Raw genomic sequence first — 23,540 nt, 5'->3', positions numbered from 1 at the left:
GGAGGCTGAGGGGTGATCCTTTAGAGGTTTATAAAATCATGAGGGTCCTGGATAGGATAAAAAATGAGTGTTTTCCCTGGGGTCGGGGAGTCCAGAACCAGAGGGCATAGGTTTCGGATGAGAGGGGAAAGATATAAAAGAGACCTAAGAATTAACTTAGAGGGTGGTACGTGTATGGAATGTGCTGCCAGAGGAAGTGGTGGAGGCTGGTACAATTGCAATATTTAAAAGGCATCTGGATGGGTATATGAATAGAAAGGGTTTGGAGGGATATAGGCCAGATGCTGGCAATTGAGACTAGATTGGCTTGGGATATCTGGTCAGCATGGACGAGCTGGACCGAACGGTCTGTTTCCATACTGTACGTCTCTATGACTCTCTTTCTATTTGATTTGACAATTATGGTCTGCCTTTTACAAATCCGCCATGGTTATCCTTAATTAATTCAAACCTCTCCCAAATGCTTTTTTAAGCAGATTCCCCCCCACCCCCGATTATTCTTTCTAAGATCATACTCTCACTGCTGATTATACTGATTTGTTACTCGGATTGTCCTGACATTTCCTTGAATAAAAATGACACATTTGATACTTTCCAATCCTCTGGTATCATCTCTGTATTGTGTTAATATTGGAAGATTATGGCTGGGCTTTCTGTTATTTCCAGCCCTGCTTCCTTTCGCAACCTTGATGCAATTCATCTGGGTCACTTTGCTTGCCTCTTTAACCCTAGATACCTTTCCTTAAAGATCATTCATTGTTCTATAACAAATGTTTCCAATAATTTCTATTGTGGCAAATTACATACTGTTCAAGGAAACTCTCCAGAATACACTTAAGATATTTTTCGCCCTCCTTGCCCACTATGAATTTACATGTATGCATTGTAAATCTGTTTTTATATTTGTTGTTGCCCTTATTAGTACCATATTAGATGGAAGGAGAATATGTCCTCTTATAATCTCACATTATGCATCCTCTTCATCCTTTGTACTGATTCCCAGTCCCCTTGTAGTCAAATTGAAGTGCTTCTCAACTGTGAGAGAACCTTCGTTTTGAGGATGTTGATCCTCACCTTAGAGAAGTCCTTCTCTCTGTTTTGATCAAGTGACTCCTGCTGCAGAACAGGCCTGGACTCCTCCAAAATCTGAACCATTTCCCTGAGCATCATCCTTCAAGTGACACACTGATCTTCTTTTTCCTACTGTAATTAACATAATTCAGTAATTCAAATAGTGCTAGCTTTATATTCCTATGTTGTATCAACCAGTGGAGTTCATTAACTGCTCTTTCATTGTCGTTGGTACTGAGATGTCTCTGTAGAATATTGAATATTCAGCACACTCTCATTGATCATTATTACCTTGACATTGGGGAAGGAACACACCATACAGGGTTCATGATATTGCTTGTGGAAATGAGTGTTGGTCTCTTAACTACGAAATGACCTCTGCAAATTTACTCTGCTGTCCCTTCCTATGCAGTCTCTTGCCCGATGATGCTGTGATCTGAAAAGCGCTCCTTCAGGGTAGTGCTAAATGTAGCTCCTCCATCTGTCTGCAAGACTTGATGCAATTAATCATTCACCTCTGATTCATCTACCGTTATTCAGCTGGATAGGACCGTACTCATCTGATTCCGTTCTTATCTGTCCCAGGTATAGCCAATGAAATGCCTGCACTGGTTCCTCTTACTGCTTTAGACCTGTTATGTCCATTCTCCAAGGAGTAATCCTTAATCCCTCCTGTCTGTCATCTTCAAACCCATCCTCATGAACGAAGTCTGGAAATCCAGCATCATCACCTGACAGCAGTGTACACAAGAGCTCCCCTCCATTATCTCTTCTTTTTAATCTCCACTATTTCAAAATTTTCCGACTGCTTGTCAAATATCCAGTGCTAGTTATCCGGTTCTAACCCCTACCCCCTTCTCAATTGCTGTGCATCCCTGCTGGACTAGACTTAACGCTGCCCACCACTTGCTGCCATCCTACAATCATCCTGTCCTCCAAGCTACTTTTTATCAGTCCTGATAGAATTTGTGGTGCTGACTGAAAAATACTGTTTATAAGCCACTGACTCCATCCCTCTCTGGCATCTTTCTGATGCTGAATCAGATTGCTTGCAGTATTAGTTAGATATTTAATCCTGAGAAGACTTGCCAAACACATTGCAACTCTACTAAGATGCCTCTTTTCCAAGCTCTTTAACATAATTTAATTCTGTCTGATTTCCCATCCTGCTGTGAAACCCTTATGCATGCCTTCGTTACCTCCAAAATTGATTATTCCAACACACACTTGACTGACCACCCACTTCTAATCCAACCCTAAGCACTGTTAAGGTCAGTCCATTTCTGACCTCTTGAGCAATCTGATATTAATCATTCCACCAACAGCATGACTTCAGCTGTCCTGGCCCAAAATGTCTTTTGAAATGCTCCTTAAAACCTACCTATTTGATCAAGTCTTTTGTCATCTGCCTTAATATCTGCTTATGTGGACCAATATCAAATTTCATTTGATGCTCAGGTGAGATGTCTTAGGAAAGTTGACCAAGATGAAGGCATTATATAAATAATAAATTGATGTTTCAGAATGTAAAAAGCATGGCCAGTTGAATCCTGAACCACTTGCTGGTCAAGTATGATTATAGTAATGGTGGATCTAAATAGGCCAGTTGTGTGTGCTGGATCTATATGGACATCACCTCTATCAGAAGACTAAAGCAGTTAGATTAAGTTGCTGAGTAAAAACAATAGAACATTCCACTGTATTTTGTCTTGTCTCCTCATCCAATATTTGGATGAAGATGTTGATTAAGAGACCTGAATTTTTTTTAACCTCTGAAATGCAAGTTTTATTCAACTTGTAAGTCAGCACAAATATCAAGCAGGCAATATTGGTCTTTTTACCAAGAAGCTGGTGGGAGTTTAAGAAGAAAGTACAGTCTACTCTGCACCAACAGAAATGGCTCCTTTGCAAAAATATTGAAGTACAAAGCAGATTTCAAGCCAGAAGTCCTAACACTTGCTAACTCATCAAATATTTGCAGCAAGAGATTTCGATGTTAGTGTCAGTCTGTGAGAATGGACGAACAAATCTGCTGTGGAGACAATTGCTAAAACTAAGTGCACCATTGAAACAGGTACCACTATTAACCAGATCATGAAAGCAAATTTCCTATCAAATTTTTGGAATGTTTACATCACCAGAAATGCAAGTGCCCTGTTATAACATCTTTAATAAGAGCTTCTAACATTTTTCCCTATAACAGATGTTAAGATAACTGGCCTGTAGTTTCTTCCTCCCTCCCTCCTTTTTTGTATAGTTATATTAACTAGTTTTCAATCTAAACAAATGAGTTTTAGAAAATGAAAGTCATTGCATCAATTATCACGTGAGCCACTTTTAAAACCCTAGGATGAAATCCACTAGGACCTGAAGACTGGTAATCTTGCAGTTCCAACAATTATCATTGAGTCATAGAGTTATACAGCACTGAAAGTCTCTTGGGTCTAACTCATCCATGCTGACTAGATATCCAAAACTGATCTAGTCCCATTTGCCAGCATTTAGCCTATATCCCTCTAAACCCTTCCTATTCATGTACTTGTTTCCACTGCTTGCTGTAGCAGCTCATTCCATGCACGCACCACCTTCTGCATGAAAAAGTTATGCCTCCAGTCCCTTTTAAATCTTTTCCCTCTCACCTTAAACCGAGGCTCTCTAGTTGTGGACTTCCTCGCCCTGGGAAAAGGCTATGCACCCTATCCATGCCCATCATGGCTTTATAGACCTTGAAGGTCACCCTGTAGTACCTGACACTCCAGGGAAAAAAGGCCCAGCCAATTCAGCATCTGCCTATAGCTCAAACCTTCCACTCCCAACAACACCCTCCATACTAATTTTCTTGAATTTCTCCCTCCTTTTCAATTCCTAACTTGCAGTTACTTCAAGGGTGCATTTTGCAAATGAGAAGAAAGCATCATTTGTGGGGAGAGGGGAATGGGAGTTGAGGGAGAAGGTGGCTAATAAATAATTTTGTGAGACAGATTGGTCAAGTGGGTATCTTCGTGTCAAATGGAATTGTGAGGTGATGCACTTTAGAGGAAATAACAAAACAAGGGAGTACCCAATGAATGATAGAATATTAGACAGCTCAGAGGAACAGCTTTTGAATGCTTGACCATAGATTCCTGAAAGCAGCAGGTTAATAGGTTCATTAAGAAAGCTTACGCCTTTTATCTTGCCTTTTATCAGCTGTGTCATAGGTTAGAAGAGTAGGGAGTTTATGTTGGAAAAACATAATGGACAAAACTTTTTAGTTAGACTGCAACGGTAGTACAACATGCAGTATAAAAAGGATAGCCTGACATTTCTGCCACTGTATCTTGTTGACCTATTCTTTAAACTAGTTTATCACTTCATTTTAGCTCTTTTATGCCCTTATAATTCCATTTGCTCACATTTTAAGAAGTAGTTTCAGATCTACTTCATTCTCAAGCTGAAGTTAAAATTCAAGCTAATTATGATCACTGCTGTCAAGGGACACCTTAACTTTGACGTGATTTTGCAATAGGATAGGATTAATCAATGCAGTAAAGGTAACAATCTCAAATAAAATTGCTATGAAACCCTCGTGTAGGCCCCCTTTTGCTCATCTGACTTTCTGGTTAATATGTAGGTTAAAAAGTTCTGTGATTATCACCGCACCTTCTCAACAAGCTGAGGAATTGGCTATTCATTTGATGTTTAAGAAATAATTTGTAGTAAAGTGGCATGAACATGAAGGAAACTGTGTATCACCATAAAGGTAGGGCTAAAGGCCACCTTTCAACAGAAAAAGAGACCCATATTCTTGATCAATAATTTAAAGAAAAAAGACTTTCCCGGATTCCCAACAAAATGCAACAACGATTGATCTTTTCTCCATTAGATCCATCTTGCATCTTTCGCATCAGGATTACTAACAAATCTAAGGCAATTTCTGAATGGCCTTATAAAACGTGGCAGGTTTTAAAAAGTAACTCATGGTACAGGTCTGAAGTGAAGGCCAGGGTGGAGATGTGCCTCAAAAGAGAAAAAGGCTGCTGCTAAACAAAGAATGCCAACCATTGGGAGGGTAAAACTATACTGGATTTTGAAGTCTGGTGAGTCATTTTATATAATCACGTACAATGTAGACAAATCCTGATATAAAAATGATTTTATAGTTTGTGCATATATTATGTTCTTTGTCCCCATTTTCTGAACATGTTATCAGAAGAATTAAAATATAATTTCCTGAGTTATGCAGTAGTGTCTTAGTTTGCAATGTTCACTCATGTTTTCACAGGTAATTCCATCCAACAATTGAATCTTGATCATTTTGCCTCAGGAGGAAGATGAACTTCAAAATTTGAAGAAAGAAGAGGGGGTAAAATCTGTTGAATCATAAATGCAGCATGCGGATGCCTAGACATAAGCTTAGGAGCCCCAATGAAAACCTTTAAGAATATTTACAAGACAACCATATAAAAGGCTGTGAGCATGCAAGAGCCACCTAGAATGGATGTTTAAAGTAAAATCAAAGTATTGAAGATGCTGGAAATCTGAATTGCAAACAGAAAGTAATTGTGGCAGCATCTGTGGAGAGAGCAACATTGAGTTTCGAGTTATCATAACTTCTTAAGAATTAGCTATGTGAAGAGTGAGATTTGACTCCTTTTCTTCTTTCACTCTTGCTCACTCACTGTCAGTGCACAGATGCTCCCAGAATTCCTGAGAAGCTCCCGCACTTTGTGTTCTCATTTAAATTTTTGTTTAAAATTGATCTTTGTGTGCCAAAACCTGGAATTCACTTCTCGGCCACATCACGTGTTTTGTTGCAGTTCAAGTAGGTGGCTCACCAAAAACTTCTGCAGAGCAGATGGGAATGTTTAACAAATATTTTTAGTGTTGAATTTTAAAAAAGTGAGTTTTTAAATTACTAAATGCAAGAAGAATTAAAATTGTAATAAATTCTCACAGATTCGTAATAAAGGGTGAGTCCAGAAAGATAAAAGTTTAAAAAAAACACAGATCAGTCTCTAAATTCTTTGTGCAAAGCAGAGAGCTGAATGATGCAGCTATTGTAGTGGGGGTTAGTGGCCTAAATGTTTGTTTCACCTGTGTCCCAACAGTAGCATTTCTGTCTCTTACTCAAGGTGGTTTCAGAAACATGAGAATGTAGTTGAAGTTGACACATCATTACAAAATAGGGAGTGCTGTGTGATTTGAAGTGTGATCTTTTAGGTGAGATTTTTGACTAAAAGATGTCAAGATACTGTTCAGAAAGATCTGATTACGTTTGTAGCAAGCATGTATTATTTGACTAATTAAAAAGAGAATTCATTTGGTCAGTTATTTAAAATTTTTATGGTTCCTGTCTATGCATTGTATTTCTTTCTTTGCATTTACTGCTCATTTATCTGTCATCTTTGTAGTACATGTAATCTGAAGTTCCTGTAAGTTTATTTTTGACTGTTGTACCTAACCACTGCTTTTTTACTGCTTTCTCATTTCACTTACTTTTTTTCCCTATGGACCCAATCATGCCACACTACGCCCCAATAACAGCTGTCACTTTCAAAATGTATAGAGTTTGAAGTTTTACCATGCACTAAGATTGAGAAAATTTATTTAATTGTCTCCAATAATTTCATTCCTCCTTTCTGATAGTTGTGCCTATACTGTTGTCAATACAGTTTTGCCTCTAGCTTAACTTCTTCGTGTATGGTTTCTCATCTCAAATTCTTGTCTCTCTGACCCACCTGTTGGTGACTTCTCCTCTTTGCCACTTAAACTGACCAGAGTCGAGAGTATGGTGCTGAAAAAGCATAGCAGGTCGGGCAGCATCCAAGGAAAGGAGAATCGACGTTTCAGGCATAAGCCCTTCCAGCATCACACTCTCGACTCTGCAGTTCTCACTTTCTCCTATTTAAACTGACCAGTCTACCCTTCTTTCTTGGACTCTTCATGCTCGCTGATTTGGCAAATGGTTCCAGCCGCATAGGTACAGTCCTCTCTCAAAATAAGTTATCTCTCTCCATTTCAAAACACATTTTCTCGAGTCTGGAACTCTCTCACCTTGTTAACTGTTGTACCACCCTTCCAAGTATTCCTTTCTAGTCCAAAATGTTGAATTATGGAAGGAGGGCATTTGGCCCATCTGTGTGTGTCTGCCATCTATAAGAACAACTCTGTTAGATGTGTGTCTGCGCCAACACTGTTCACTGCATTGACTTCCAGTTCTGGAGTTGCAGCGACATGTGATCCTTGGAGGTCCGCACTGAAGAAAAAAAAAGAAACATTGCTTGTAGCCATTCAAATTTTTTCTCTTCAAATAAACATCCAGTGTCCCTTTAAAAGCCATGATTGAACCTGCTTCCACCATACTATCCATCAGTGAATTCCAAGCCCTAACCACTTACTGCACAAAATAATCATAATTTCTCTGGGTTCTTTTACTATTTGTCTTAAATCATCATCTCAGTCCTTTTGCCAATAGGGACATCTCCCTGCCCACTCTATCCAGTCTGATTATGGTTTTGAGCAGCTTTGTCAAATCTTCTGTCAACCTTCTCCAAACTATCCACTCAACTGAATTCCCTTATTTTTGATATCATAGTTGTAAATTTTTTCTGCATCATCTCTAATGACTTCACGTCCTTCCTAAAGCATGGTGCTCAGAATTGGTTGGAATCTTCCAGTTGAGGCTGAACCAGAGTGTTCATGCCCCTCTGCTTTGGCATCTGTCTTAATGTTTTTTTGGCACCTAATTTTGTCTGATTATACGTCTCTGAATCACCTTGAGATTATTGGCATGATTATAAATATGATAAATAAATGCATTTCCAAAATAGTATTCGCTATGATAAACTTTAAGACATTTTGAGGTCATAACTTCAAAAATGTTCTTCTAAAATATTTGTATCAAGCTATCTAAAAGTTATGTTCAGTGATAGTGCCAAAGTGGTTGTGCAAACAGCAAAGCAGTGTACTCAGCCAAGTGTTTTGTCATCTTCCTCAGCCCCCACCATTTTACACTGTGACAATCCTCCTTAAACTCTCTGTCCAAACTTCACAACCCTTCTAATTCTAAATCCCTTCTAAGTCAGTTCTTAATCGTCTCCTTTTAATTGGTCTAGCATTGCCTCAGCCCCAGGATATCATTTGTGTTCCCAGCCCTTATTGGTGATCTTTCCTCATCAGAAAGATAGAAATGGGGTTGCCTGCTGATGACATCTTAGCAGTCAGATGTATTTGCAATTCCTCCAATAATTCCATTGTCCCTGCCTACAAACAGTAAGATCTGGATAGCCCTGGTTTGGGCTGTTAAATCTTAAATAATGGTTTACCAGAATTACCAGGCAGTGACCATTTCCAGCATAAGGACCTAACTACTTACCGACATTCAATGGCATCAGCATTGTCGAGTTCACACCATGAACATTAGTTGACAACTGACATAAAATTCATGTCTGCTACACCAGGTCAAAAGCTGGGCTCCGGAAATCCTCTCCACCACCCGCAAGGCAAGCCAGACGTGTGATGGAGTATTCTTGACTTGTCAGGGTGGATGCAACTGTAATTACACCTGAAAAGCTCAACATCTCCCAGGTATGGTCTACTTGATTGGCACCTGTTCATCAGTTGCCTGTGTGGTCTGGCTATAATCTGTGCTATTCATGAATTGCCAAAACCTCTTTAGGATTACCTCACTAATCTGTGTTCTACTATGCTTTGATGGACAAGGGCAACAGGTGCATTACCAAATCATAACCTTCAGCAGGGAGAAAGTGAGGACTTTGGAAAAAGGAGGCCATCTGGGATTTTCTCAGGTGGAATTGGTCATCCTGGGAATAGCTGCAGCGGAGGTGGAGAAATTGGGAAATAAAGAATGGCGTTTTTACAGGAGTTAGGGTGGGAGGAGGTGTAGTCGAGGTGGGAGTCGGAAAGCTTGTAGTAGATGTGCATGGTTAGTCAGATGGAGAGCTCCAGGAAGGGGAGGGAGGTGTCTGAAATAGTCCAGGTGAATTTGAGGTCAGAGTGAAAGGTGTTAGTGTAATTGATGAATTGCTCACCTCCTCAAAATCTCAGTAATGGTGACCCTGCAGTTGTTGTAAGAACACAACCATCTGATTGACTCGTGTCCCTTTAAGGATGACAGCTTTCCTTCTCTATACTGGTCTACATGTGACTGAAAACCCATGTAAGTGGATTTGACTCTTAATTACTTTCTGAAATGACCTATTGAACCACTCAGGATAATTAAGGTGGGCAATAAATGTTAGCTAGGAGAAAGTGAGGACTGCAGATGCTGGGGATCAGAGTCAAAAAGTGTGGTGCTTGAAAAGCTCAGCAGGTCAGGCAGCATCTGAGGAGCAGGAGAGTCAATGTTTTGGGTATGGGCCTTTCATCGGGAATGTGATAACATTCCCAATGAAGGGCCTATGTCCGAAACGTCATTTCTCCTGATCCTCGGATGCTGCCTGATCTGCTGTACTTTTCCAGCGCCACACTTTTCGACCAATAAATGTTAGCTTACTAGAAATGTGGACAACCAATGAAAGAATAGTGGGAAAATATTTAATTGAGCAATTTTCATTATACATGCAGACAAAGGTTTTAAATGGGGGAAAAAAAAGTCAATGCAGAAATGTGAAAACAAGTAAATTTGTAGACAAATGTAAACTTTATAGATATAAGATTTTAAATATATTTTTCATAGGAACATTGATTTAATGACTACTGAAAAATGGAAATGTTTCTTGCAATGGTGATCTCAAAGATTTGCTTGATTTATATTCTTTACATCTGGAAGATATGTAAGAAATTTATCTCCTTTTTAAGTTATCCCAAGTCCATGTTTGTACCAGTTGGACATGGTGTATTTTTAAGTCTTCTCTGATTACATATATTGTTTGCAGCTTTGCTAATATTCCTGTACTTTAAAAAACTCATTCTGTTTACGAACCTTCAAGTGGATTGAGCTGAAATTTCAATTTTAAATTGCCCTTTACAGCTAATATTTTGCCCTCCCATAGGCTGGGGCCAAGACATTCTTTATTTCAGAAAGTTGAACAGATTTGTTAATCAAGAAGCTTAGCTGGGATTGATTTATATCAGTACAGTGAATGAATTTGTTTCTAACTCAGTTATTTGATATACCAAAATACAGTGCTACAACACTGGAAGAGGGATAGCAGCCTGTCAAGATTGCTCCAACATTCATCTGGATCATAGCTAATCATCTGCCTCAGTGCCACTTTGCCACATTATCTCCATGTCGTGACGACATCTCGATGTCATTAGGCTGCAGAAATATATTGATTTCTATTTTTAACATGCTCAATAATTCAGCTTCTACAGTCCTCTAGGGTAGAGAGTTCCAAAGGATTCAAAATTCAGAATTTGCCAAAGTTCAGTTGACACCACCTCCAAACCAGTGACCTCTACGCCTTGAATAATAAGGGCTGTGAGGTGCTGCATTTTGGAAAGGCAAATCAGGGCAGGACTTGTACACTTAATAGTAAGGTCCTAGGGAGTATTGCTGAACAAAGAGACCTTGGAGTGCAGGTTCATACTCCTTGGAAGTGGAGTCACAGTTAGATAGGATAGTGAAGAAGTATAGGAGTTGGGAGGTCATGTTGTGGCTGTACAGGACATTGGTTAGGCCACTTCTGGAGTAATCTTGGTCTCCCTCCTATAGAATACATATTGTGAAACTTAGAAAGGTTCAGCAAAGATTTACGAAGATGTTGCCAGGGTTGGAGGGCTTGATGTATAGGGAGAAGCTGAATAGGCTGGGGCAACTTTCCCTTGAGCGTCAGAAGCTGAGAGGTGATCTTATACAGCATTATAAAATCATGTGGAGCATGGATCGGTTAAATATGCAACGTCTTTTTCTCTGTATAGGGGAGTCCAAAACACGAGGGCAGAGGTTTAGGTGAGAGGGGAAAGATAGAAAAGGGACCTAAGGGGCAACTTTTTTATGCAGAGGGTGGTATCTGTATGGAATGAGCTGCCAGAGGAAGTGGTGGAGGCTGGTACAATTACAACATTTAAAAGGCATCTGGATGGGTATATGAATAGAAAGAGATATGGGCCAAAAACTGGCAAATGGGACTAGATTTATTAGATTTTAGATTAGATTACTTTACAGTGTGGAAACAGGCCCTTCGGCCCAACAAGTCCACACCGACCCGCCGAAGCGTAACCCACCCATACCCCTACATTTACCCCTTACCTAACACTACGGGCAATTTAGCATGGCCAATTCACCTGACCTGCACATCTTTGGACTGTGGGAGGAAACCGGAGCACCCGGAGGAAACCCACGCAGACACGGGGAGAACGTGCAAACTCCACACAGTCAGTCGCCTGAGGCGGGAATTGAACCCGGGTCTCTGGCGCTGCGAGGCAGCAGTGCTAACCACTGTGCCACCGTGCCGCCCATATATAGGATATCTGGACAGTATAGGCGAGTTGGACCAAAAGGTCTGTTTCCGTGCTGCATATCTCTCTCACTCAATATCTTTAAATAACACCACTTGCAAATTCCCCTCCAAGCTCCACATAATTATGACTTGGAACTATCACTCTGTTCCATCACACTTGTTGGATCAAAAATTCTGGAACTCATTTTCCTACAGCACTACGGATATACCTACATTAAAGGGACTGTAGTAGTGCAAGAAAGGTACTCGCCACCATCTTTTCAGGGGCAGTTAGGGATGGGCCATTGACCATGAATGTGAATGTGAATACATTTTCAAAAAAATTGTCTCTGGGCCTAGACTCTCTGGTTCTCTTTTTTATGTGTGACAAATAGCATCCTCAAAGCTCCAACAAATTTTATCAAACATAATTTCTCTATCATAAATCCATGTTGACTGTGCCCAGTTAACCATCATGTTAAAAATGTCCAGTTAAGGCATTCTTTATAATACATTCTAACATTCCTGCTACCAATATCAAACTAACAGGCCTGCAGTTTCCTATTCTCCCTCTTCCTCCTTTATTAAATTTGCTACTTTCTAGTGTGCAGGAAGCTTTCCAGAATTTGTGAAATTTTGCAAGATATTCAGTAATGTATCCACTATTTCAGAACCATCTCATTAAACACTCTCAATGGTATGTTATTGCCCATCTTGTTCAGGGGATTTTTCAGTTTTGAATCCAGTTAATTTTTCCAGTACAACTGTATTCATAATGTATTTTAGTTCTCAATTTCACAAGTAATTTGGTTCCTTCATCTTTCTAGGAGATGTTCTGTATACTTTTCCATGAAGAGAAACAAACTAATTGTTTAGTTTCTAAGCAATTTCTATGTTCATTACTGTAAATTTTCCCATCTCTAAACTTAGATTTGATCTATGGTTTTGGAATCGTTTAACCCTGTATTGCTGCTTATGCCGTTTGGCATGTAAGTAGCTTGACCTCATTCTTGGGTGTATTTTGTGCTGCTGGTGGTATGCTGTCCTGCAGAATTGCTTCCTTGGCTAGACACTAAAGATAAAGTGGGTGGTATGCTGGGTATTGTGTGCAGACTATGTTGGAGTACAATTCTGCTGCTGATGATCCGTAGCACTTTAAGGATTTCTTGGGTTGCTAGGTCTGTTCCATACCTGTCCCATCCAGTATGGTGACAGTGCCACATATCACCATGGAGGGTATCTTCAATGTGAAAATGGGACTTTTACAGATGCATTTGCAGCATGCAGCCTGGTGTCAATGAGGGCATTTCTGTCTATTTCCTCTGGATGGTTCCTTAATCACCTGCTACAGATTGAAAGTCCACCTTTAGAACTCTAGAAACTCAGTCAGTAGTTGTGCTGTCGAGTTACCTGTTAATGGGCATTGAATTATCCCACTTGGAGTACACTGTATTTTTTCTCATGTTCTGACACTAAACTTGGAAGAATTGTAAGGAGGGCATTGTGAAACTCCAAAAGGACATTAACAACTTGGTGGTGTGGGAAGATAGGCGGCAGATGAGGTTCATGCAGAGAAGTGTGAGATGATGCACTTTTTAATCAGAAAAACATTCAAAGACAATATAAAATTCTAGAGGGGGTGCAGAGTGGAGGGCTCTGTGTATATGTATGCACAGATCATTGAAGGTGACGAGGCAAAAATCCCACAACATCAGGTTATAGTCCAACAGGTTTATTTGGAAGCACTAGCTTTCAGAGTGCTGCTCCTTCAACCACCTGATGAAGGAGCAGCGCTCTGAAAGCTAGTGCATCCAAATAAACCTGTTGGACTATAACCTGGTTTTGCGTGATTTTTAACTTTGTACACCCCAGTCCAACACCGACACCTCCAAATCAAGACAAAAGCAGACAGTGTTCTCAGCTCTATTAATAGGGACATGACATACAAGAGCAGGGAGGTGATGATGAACTTTCAAAAATGTTCAAGACACTTGTTAGACCTCAGCTGAAGTATTGAGTACCATTGTGGGTCACACATTATAGGAAAGGTCAGAGTGCAATGGAGAGAACACAGAAGCAATTTACAAAAATGTGAAATTTCAGTTATGAGGACACACTGAAGATGTTGGGACTGTTCTCTTTGGAGAGGAGGTGGTTAAGAAGAGCTTTTAAAGAAGGTTTTAAAATCACGAGTATCGGTCTGACAGTGTGGAGATTTTCCCAGATGTGTCTAGGACACACACATGCAATACTAATCTAACCTGGACAGTGTTCATCTCATCACTAAGATGATTAAAGGGGTAATTAATGGTGTTATCAAGCAGCATTTGCTAAGCAATAACTTGTGGGTTTGTGGTAACACCAGAGGCCATTCAGTTCCTGATTTCATTACAGTCCAGGTTCAAAATAGACAAAAGAGCTCAGCTCCAGCTGGGAGGTGAGAGTGACTGTTCTTGGCATCAAGGCCGCATTTGACAGTGAAGCATCCAGGAGTCCCAGCATTACTGGAGTCATTGATAATCGGGGCAAAATCTCTCTGCTTAGGGTCATACCTGTCACAAAGGAAGATGGTTATGGTTGTTGGAGGTTAGTTAGCTAAGTTACAGAATATATCAACATGAGTTCCTCAGGGTACTGTCATAGGCCTATCCATCTTCAACTGTTTCATCAGTGATCTTCCCTTGATCCTAATGTCAGAAGTGGTGATGTGCAGTCATCAAAAAACTGTTCAGCACCATACATCATTTTTCAGCAGTACATGTTTAAATGCAGCAAGATCTAGACAGTATCCTGGTTTGGGCTGACAAGCAGCAATTAACCTTTTGCGCCACACGAGTACTAGGCAATGACCATCTGTAATCAGAAATAATCCAACCGTATTCCCTTGGTATTTCCATCATTTAATCTCTCACTGTAAACATCCTGGGGTTTAATGTTGACGAAAAACTCAACTGGACCAATCGTATAGGTACTGTGGCTGCAATTGCTGATCAGAGGATAGGAATTCTTCAGCAAGTACCTCATGTCATAACTCCTCAAAGTCTGCCCACTGTTTACAAAGTACACATCAAGAGTATGATAGAATTCTTCCTTGCTTGGGTGAGTGCAGCTCCCCAGTATTTGAGAAGCTTGACAAATTCCAGGATGAAGCAGTCCACTTGATTGTCAGAACATCCACAAACAAGAAATCTCTTCACCACTGACACTCAGAAAATAGCAGCAGTGTGTACCATCTACAAAATGCACTGCAGAAATTCACAAAAGCTCCTTGGGCAACACCTTCCAATCCCAGGTCTAACTCCAACTAGAAGAGCATGGGCAAAAGATTTGCCCAGAGTGGTTCCCCTGCAAGCCACTCCTGATCTGGAAGTGTATTGCTGTTCCTTCATTGTTGGGTCAAAATCCTCGAATTCCCTCCTTAATAGCATTGTGGGTGCGCCTACACAAAATGAACTGCATTGGTTCAAGAAGTCAGTTTACCAGCACATTCTTAAGGGCAGTTAGAAATGGGTAATAAATGCTGGCCATTCAATGATGCCCATATCCCATTAATGAATAAAATAAATATTGAACCATATTTTTTGAAGCTTAAAGAAAACTAACATTGACAAAAATATGCACTAGTTCTTTGACATTTGAACATTGAAAGCAATTTGCCATAAACTATAAATATTTTTCCTGTTACACTTTTATCTATGTTTAAGTGTTAGACACCACATCTGTTTGGAACTGTGAACTGGAATAGAAGTTGAAATACTATAACTGAAAAACCAGGTGAGTTTTGCAATTTGACTAAGTGTTGCAAAGAGTCAAGCTATGCTTTTTGAAGCAGTAAGCAGGAGAACTTGAGACTGAGCAGCACTGAGAATCATTTAAGTTAAAGCTTCTGCCTGACAACAACCTTCGAATTGAACTGCAGCATGTTAAAAGTTATACGTGCTAGGAGCATCAGAGAAAAAAACATGCAGAGCCTGCAGATAGAAACCATCCATCTCTCTTCCTGCTCCTCCCCCTTTCACCCCTTTCCCTCCTTGTGAGAGAAATGTAGAAAATCAAAATTCCTTAAAATAGAATTCTAACAAATGAAGATTTATGGCCTGCCTGTCACCCATCAAGTTGAAGAGTAATCGTCGCCTTACAAAGAGTCCTTCTAAATACTGTACACTTCAAAATACTTTTAAACAAGACCCACGGTCTGTTGAACAAACCTGTAACCACCACACTTAGGACTATAAATTCTTCACGATGAAGACATTGACTATTCAAAATAAACACTTCGGAGCACATTTCCATCATGCACAGTATCAACTCCTAGCATCCTCCCCCAAGAGCTTTCAGCTACATCCACTTCAGGATTGGTTGGCTGGGAACATATTTTAGCATTTTGCAGCTTAGGTATTCTGTTACTTGGATACCATTCATAATTGCAAAAATCAAAAGAACTGAGTGAAAATAAGTTTCATCTTCTGGTTTGGACTTTTGATCTTTGGAATTTTGTTCACTTTTTTCCACTCATAGTTTATATGTAAAATCATTCTTTTGTCTGTTTTAATTATGATTTGCATATTTTTAAGGGTTATAGTTTAAGGTGCATCAATGTAAATCTTTTCACTACTTGTGTTAAATTTACATGTTGCAGTATATAGTTTTTCTGTGGCTGAGAAATCTGGTGATTGCTTTTGTTCTGAGTAACGGTGAGTTAGATACATTGGCTGTTTTAGTTGTCTCACTGAGATCTTCTACATTTATCCATTTTATGATGGCTTGTGATGTGGAATAATGGCCTCTGTTGTCAGCAAATGCTTCCTAATTAAGTTGTGATATTGAGCATGAAAAAAGAACAAACTTAAATATTAATTTGTCGCAAACATTATATTTAGGTCATTTCCTTTTTAACGTATGCCCAAGTTTTGCTTTTAATATTGAGGAGCAGAACATCCATTACAGTTATTCTGTGAATATATCGGGTTTTTTGAACGCCAGTTTCTTTTTTGTGGTTATTATTACATATAGCAGTTTCAAGAGCATTAAGCTATAAAACAAGCTGATATTAAAACTGAGATACTATTTTTATTCCGCTTAAAGGTTCACTGGTGTCCTTTCTGCTAGACTTTGTTTATATCTGCCTTTACTCAGACTCTAGAATTGGCTGCCCAGCTGGCTATGGTAAGTACTTTAGATTCCTAACTGTCAAGCATAACCAAAAAATTGTGACTAATTTATGGGTCTGTGCAGTATTACATCCTTTGCAGTATTATACTTAGCAAAATGTGACTTCCTTGTTGTAGCATGTAAATTTTACTGACTTGTTTCATGGATGATATTTTAATAAGACACTCCAGCAGTAGATTATTATTGTATTGAGAGCACCACATGTTAAGTTAACGTTTTTTTCTTCTAATCTAGTATAGCACTATCTAGATGGTATGCTGTCTGTTGATCAGTTGGATAACAAGCCATACCCATGGAACCCGACAATGATATTGCACTGGATATTTTGATAACAAACGTAGTCTGTGTCTTTAAAACAAGATGTCATTTAAATCTCCGGAAGATTGCACTGGAAGGAACAAATGTGATCTATAAAAGAGATGTTGGAGTAAGTTCATCTGTTTGTGTCATCACTTCTGCATTGTTATATTTTTGCAATAGACTGTGATGCTATCTATGTTGGACATAGCTAAATTGTTGCTAAATTAATTAATAAGCAGTAGGTTAATCTTTTCTATTATATTTAGTTAACATTTTTAATATGGAAACTTCAAAGTGGTTCACTGATCTTCAGTTTTAGTGAAGGCATATCTTTTTAGTACTTACCTTACGTAATGAGCTCTCTATGATTTTGATAAATGTAAGTACCAGTACATTGTTCTAAAAGAAGGAGATAAATGAGTATAGGCAAATTTAAAGTTTGTGACAAAGCAGATGGTTACTATAGATTTCAAAGTGCTTATTTCCATAATGTCACTATTTTAAAATGGGGGGGGAGAAATTCATAAGTTAATGTTACATAGCTTATAAATTAATTGTACAAAGATTCCTTTAGCTACAGTACAAGCATTTTATAACCTGTCATATTCTGTCTTTGGCATTTGGGGTGGAGTGGTCATCAGGTTCATTCTGAGTCACCTTAGCTATGGCATTATTGAAGAGATCGTATTCTGGATCAGATTTTGGTATCATCCTTCCACAACACGTCATTCTTCCCTCCATCCATTGAAAATTTCACATTTTTGAATGATCTCTTTGCCCTTTGCAGACAAACAGCATCCCACAAGATGAGGACAAAACTTCCCAAGATAATAGTGTGCATGTTTCCACTCTTGTGATGGTTTATCTGGAGCAACCATCTGTCTATTCTATTTGGCGTGAACATGATCCTTGATCGTCTTGTTGAGGCACACATCCAAAGGTTGAACTACATCTGTTGGACCCCCAGCAATTACTGCAATGAGTGTATTTGCTTTACTGACAGCTTTACATTTCGTCAATTACATTGTATCTAAATGTGCGCCAAATTAATATACTGCATTCTTTATATTAGCCACCAGGACACACATTCCACACATCACTTATCCATAACTTCATTCTATCTTTTCTTACATGGACTGGTTATCGCTAGAACTATTATCAAAAGTTCCCATTCCACAGTTCAGTTACTGGTCATATTGAAATCATGACTACTTCTTCCATGTTGCTAATGTTGTATCATGGGTGCTCCCTGATGAACTTTTGGTAACTGCTAATTTTGGCATCTAGGTGTTTTAGTAATCTCTGAGTAATCTTGGCTTTCAATCACAACATTTGATGGTTTTTATTCTGTAAAGCAGCTACATGAACTAGCTGTTGCTCTGAAATGTTTGATGGACTTGAGATTTGATTTGGTATATTTAAATACATACACAGGTGTTCCATTTCTGATGATTATATCACTCAGTTTTGTGGACCCATTCTGATACTTCTCATGATTAGGGCAGTGGGCTCATTCCAGTTCCCGTGGTGCATTTGGCCTTGGGGATGAAGTGGATTCCTTCTTCTTCCATTTGAGATATCAGATTTTCACTGACACTAAATTCCTTTGTTGCCACAATTTCTCAAGTTAGCAAATATGACTTTTATCTTAACCAGCTTCATACATGATTTGTTTTGGTGGAAGACACATTCGTCTTCATTGTATGCCATCCATTGTCTTATCTGAGCATGTCTTAAACTCCTGAATGTCTCTGCAACGTACACACATCACTAGCTCAATTCCTTGTGCCAACTTCCAAGGTAAAATATTAATTTGTGGGGGTAAGTTTGAGGTTGACTAATAATGCAAGCATAGCATGCAATGGCCGAAAGTTGCTGGGAGTGTTCAACATATATGGCAATTATATTCAAAATATGATTTTTAAGTCTGTAAAATGGAATTGGCTTTTTCCTCGATCTGCAGTGATTGAATAACAGAATGTTAGATAGGGACACTGGTGCAGAAGATATGCTTCATCTCAGCTCCGGGGTGTTGTCAAAATTGTAGTCATCCCAGGTGGCCATATCTGCAGTAAGTATTTCCATATTAAAGAACTTCAACTTAGAACTTTGGGCTGAAATTTTAGGTTGCAGGGTATCAGGACAGTTTCTTGGGCATGTTTTATTCTGGAGGTTGTTTTGTACCTCATAAGTATGGTATGTTTCTGGTTAGTAGTTGAGTATAGATGACTATGAATGAAGCGGTTAAGGGGACCCACCTGCTGTGCTGGAGGTGCCTTGTCCCTTGAATTCATCTAAAAAATTTAAAACACTTGCTGATTGTGTAAGTGATGTTATGAGGATGGCTATACGAACAAACTAGCTTTGGCACTGCTGCAAGAGGCTATTCAAAAGGGAGGAGCAAAAAGGAAAGTTATAATAGTAGGCGTAATATAGTTCTCTGCATTGCAAATTTCATTAGTTGTGCTGGATGCCTTTTTGGTACCAGGGTTGATTAGAAAAGAACTTAGAGTCATAGAGGTGTACAGCATGGAAATAGACCCTTCGGTCCAACCCGTCCATGCCGGCCAGATATCCCAACCCAATCCAGTCCCACCTGTCAGCACCTGGCCCATATCCCTCCAAACCCTTCCTATTCATATACCATCCAAATGCCTATTAATGTTTCAATTGTACCAGCCTCCACCACTTCCTCTGGCAGATCAGTCCATACACGTACCACCCTCTGTGTGAAAACGTTGCCCCTTAGGTCTCTTTTATATTTTTCCCTTCTCACCCTAAACCTATTCCCTCTAGTTTTGGACTCCCTCACCCCAGGGAAAAGACTTTTGTCTATTTATCCTATCCATGCCCATCCTGATTTTTTTAAACCTCTAAAAGGTCACCACTCAGCCTCTGACTCTCCAGGGAAAACAGCCCCAGCCTGTTCAGCCTCTCCCCATAGCTCAAATCCTCCAACCCTGGTAACATCCTTGTAAATCTTTTCTGAACCCTTTCAAATTTCACAACATCTTTCCGATAGGAAGGAGACCAGAATTGCACGCAATATTCCAACAGTGGCCTAACCAATGCCCTGTACAGCCGCAACATGACCTCCCAACTCCTGTACTCAATACTCTGACCAATAAAGGAAAGCATACCAAACACTGCCTTCACTTCCCTATCTTCCTGCGACTCCACTTTCAAGGAGCTATGAACCTGCACTCCAAGGTCTCTTTGTTCAGCAACACTCCCTAGGACCTTACCATGAAGTGTATAAGTCCTGCTGAGATTTGCTTTCCCAAAATGCAGCACCTCGCAACTTGATGTGAAAGGATTCAGTAGGTGCAATTCACATAGGTGTCAACTAGGAATACAATTCTGTCTTGAGCAGTTGAAGATGTAGGGCCCAAGTGAAAATGTAGAACTTCACAGATGATGATCTCTTCCACTCTCAAATTGCAATTGGGATAAACAGGTCAGAAGATAAAATATGTAGTAGTAAGACTGATGTGGGAGAGAGGGACTTTAATGCATGTGGCACGAGCAAACTCTCTGGGGAAAGATGTCAGGTCATCTTGGGTGGGCTTTATTTAAACAAGGTTTGGAACTAGTGAGCTGTTAACCCTAATATCGGGTGATAAATGGGATTCATCATGAATGGGGTTGGAAAGATTAGTTCAAAAAAAGTAACAAGTCAGGGCTTTCAGGCAGAACAAGCAATTGGGTAAAATAATCAGGCATCATGAAAGGGTTGCTGAACAAAGAGACCTTGGAGTGGCAGGTTTGTAGATCCTTGAAAGTGGAGTCGCAGGTAGATAGGATAGTGAAGAAGGCATTTGATATGTTTGTCTTTCATTGGTCAGTGCATTAAGTATAGGAGTTGGGAGGTCATGTTGCGGCTGTACAGGACATTGGTTAGGCCCCTTTTGGAATACTGTGTGCAATTCTGGTCTCCCTCCTATTGTGAAATTTGAAAGGGTTCAGAAAAGATTTGCAAGGATGTTGCCAAGGTAGGAGGGTTTGAGCTATAGGGAGAGGCTGAATAGGCTGGGGATATTTTCCTGGAGTGTCAGAGGCTGAGAGGTGACCTTATGAAGGTTTATAAAATCATGAGGGGGATGGATAGAGTAAATAGCCAAGGTCTTTTCTCTGGGATGGGTGAAGTCCAAAACTAGAGGATGTAGGTTTCAGGTGAGAGAGTAAAGATATAAAAGGAACCTAATGGGCAACGTTTTCACGCAGAGGGTGGTGTGTCTAAGGAATGAGCTGCCAGAAGAAGTGGTGGAGGCTGGTACAATTACAACATTTTATAAGGCACCTGGATAGGTACTTGAATAGGAAGAGTTTAGAGGGATATGAGCCAAATACTGGCGGATGGGATTGGATGAATTTAGGATAGCTGGTCAATATGGACAAGTTGGACCGAAGTGTCTGTTTCTGTGCTGTACATCTCTATGTCAGAGACTCTGTAAAGATTGTAAGACATTGGTAACTAATGGATAATGAATAATGAAATTGAAATGTATGAAGCTTTTGTAATAAACTTTATGAATTAATAATGTAGGGGAACTAATTTTGACCTAATTGCTATTATAAACATATGGGCTGGATTCTACAGTTCACTGCCTTGGAAGGTGCATTTTTGGCAGGGACGAGTGGGGCACACAATTATGTCAAATAGCCAGGATATCCTCGACTTGTTTCTCATAATATGGGGGTTGTCCATTAGCCCAGCCACCATTGGTCTATCAAGGTCCTTAAATGGTAATTTATTGCCCAATTGAGGCCTTCACTCTGCCATAAAATTGTAGGCTGAATAGGCTGATGTTTTTGCAAATTTTGTTCAAATGGTATGAAGGAAGATGGGTGCATACTTCAGAGCGAATGCCCTATGAGCGTCGGGGGCATTCACCACCCCCAGCATGCTACTCCCTTTTCCCCTGTCTTGCCTCCAAATTGTCCCCGCAGATCCACCACACCAACTTCCTTTATCACTACTCCTCCCAAGAGCTGTTGGCTATACACAGGTTGAAAGCTTTCCAGGATGGGACACCCTTCCATCAAGGGTCAGGAGACCAAAATTTACCTTGTGAATGCGGCCCAGAGCATGTTACTGCTGCTGGTGAGTGAATGTTATTCTTTCTCACTACCCCTGTTTAAAATCCAGCCTGTGGTAGCAGAATGACAAAAGTTTGGATCCAAATAGTCCCAGCTACTGTGACTTTTTTTGGAAGAAATAGACTTCATAAAAAGAACATGGTTATACAGAGCAAGGGTGGCAGAAGGATACGATTCTTTTCCTAACAAAGAAGATAGTCTGAAGACAATAGGAAAAGAGGATGTTAGCTACAAGAGTCAAGTTATTGAGTCAGAATTTTCCGCTGGTTAAACGGTTGTTAATGCCAGCATAGATGGGACTTATGACATCTCAATAGCACACTCCAGAATTGGCCAGGAAATTGAATTTTTCTCTGGACAATTCCTCTAATCTTGGTACCTTCTGAAAGTCTCCAGATCAACCATATAATGAAATTAATTTAACTTTTAACAGCATTATATTGTCTCATTTCTAAATTTTCTAGCTGTAAACAGTTTCATAAAATTTGCATTGAGAGAGCAATTGAAGTGAGGTAATTATGGAGAGTGGTTGAAACTCCATTTTTCTTTTCCCTGTAACCAGGCTTAGCTACCTCTTTTGTTTCAAAAGTATGACTGAGCACAGTGATGCCAGTTTGGTGGTTAGGGGAGGAGAAGAAAATGCTCCCTTATTTGTGTTTTTTTTCTACACGCTGATTTAGTTCTGTCTCAAATATGGGAGAAGATACTGGCTTTTGTTGAGTATCTTGTCAGTGGTTATGGTCTGTTCTTGTCCTAGGGTTTAAAATAGTTTAGATCTCTGTGGTAAAGTTAATATATGTAAAAAGAAATGAATAAATTGAATAAAATAAAGAAAGACATTAAGGATGGCAGGAGAGTGAAAAGGGCAATGATAGAACTTGACTAAAGTTCCAAATAATGGAAGGCAAACTTAGAAAGCTGAGGGATGATTTGCCAAAAGTGGACTGGATATACCTACTTAAAGGAAAATTATTGACAAATCTGAGAGCTGATTAAAAGTAGGATTTTATGAGCACAGTGAAACATGTCCTTGGAAAGGAAATGTGTAGAGCCCCCTGGTTATCCAGTAGCAAATAGTTAAAGTGGGTAGTGAATTCCAGACACACTCAACCCATAGATACTTGACTCCTTTTAATGCTTCTACCAATAACCTTTAACTTGTGCCCACAGTAATTGACCTCTCCACAAAAAGAAATGGGCCAGCCTTGTAAACTTTATCCAATTCCCTCATAATTTGGCTCAATTAAGCTCTTAAACCTATTGTCTTGAGCCTTCTCTGTTCTAATGAAAAGAACCCAAGTCTATTAAATCTTTCCTAAGAGCTATGATTTTAAAGTTCTGGCAACATTCTTATAAATCTCCTCTGTACTGTCTAATGCAATTATGTCTTTCCTGTAACATACGTAACCAGAACTATACAAACATCTCCAGCAGTCATCTATCCAATATCTTATCAAGTCCCAGCATTGTACTCCTGATTTGTATTCAACATCTCTCCCATGAAGGAAA

The 23,540-nt window shown here is 39.6% G+C and overlaps 1 protein-coding gene across 9 annotated transcripts in view; it reads left to right on the top strand.

Moving 5' to 3' along the window:
• Positions 1–23,540, top strand: part of tbpl1 (TBP-like 1) — a 50,023-nt gene that overhangs the window by 7,405 nt on the left and 19,078 nt on the right. For 2 of the 9 annotated variants that reach the window (XM_043686376.2, XM_043686389.2), the window contains exons 2-6: positions 4,937–5,150; positions 5,336–5,416; positions 8,514–8,640; positions 16,545–16,625; positions 16,866–17,058. In XM_043686376.2, coding sequence (XP_043542311.1) covers positions 16,924–17,058 — 135 coding nt within the window. In that variant the 5' untranslated portion in view covers positions 4,937–5,150; positions 5,336–5,416; positions 8,514–8,640; positions 16,545–16,625; positions 16,866–16,923. Of the gene's footprint in view, positions 1–4,936; positions 5,151–5,335; positions 5,417–8,513; positions 8,641–15,163; positions 15,234–16,544; positions 16,626–16,865; positions 17,059–21,314; positions 22,036–23,540 lie in introns of those variants that run through there. The other 7 variants (XM_087982108.1, XM_043686383.2, XM_087982107.1 and 4 more) reach the window with 7 other exon arrangements.

This window comes from Chiloscyllium plagiosum, unplaced genomic scaffold (assembly GCF_037043375.1).
Source record: "Chiloscyllium plagiosum isolate Xiang-an unplaced genomic scaffold, Cpla_swu_hap1 HiC_scaffold_3, whole genome shotgun sequence".
In the NCBI taxonomy this organism is placed as follows: Eukaryota; Metazoa; Chordata; class Chondrichthyes; order Orectolobiformes; family Hemiscylliidae; genus Chiloscyllium; species Chiloscyllium plagiosum.
This window is presented reverse-complemented; position numbering and strand designations above follow the sequence as displayed.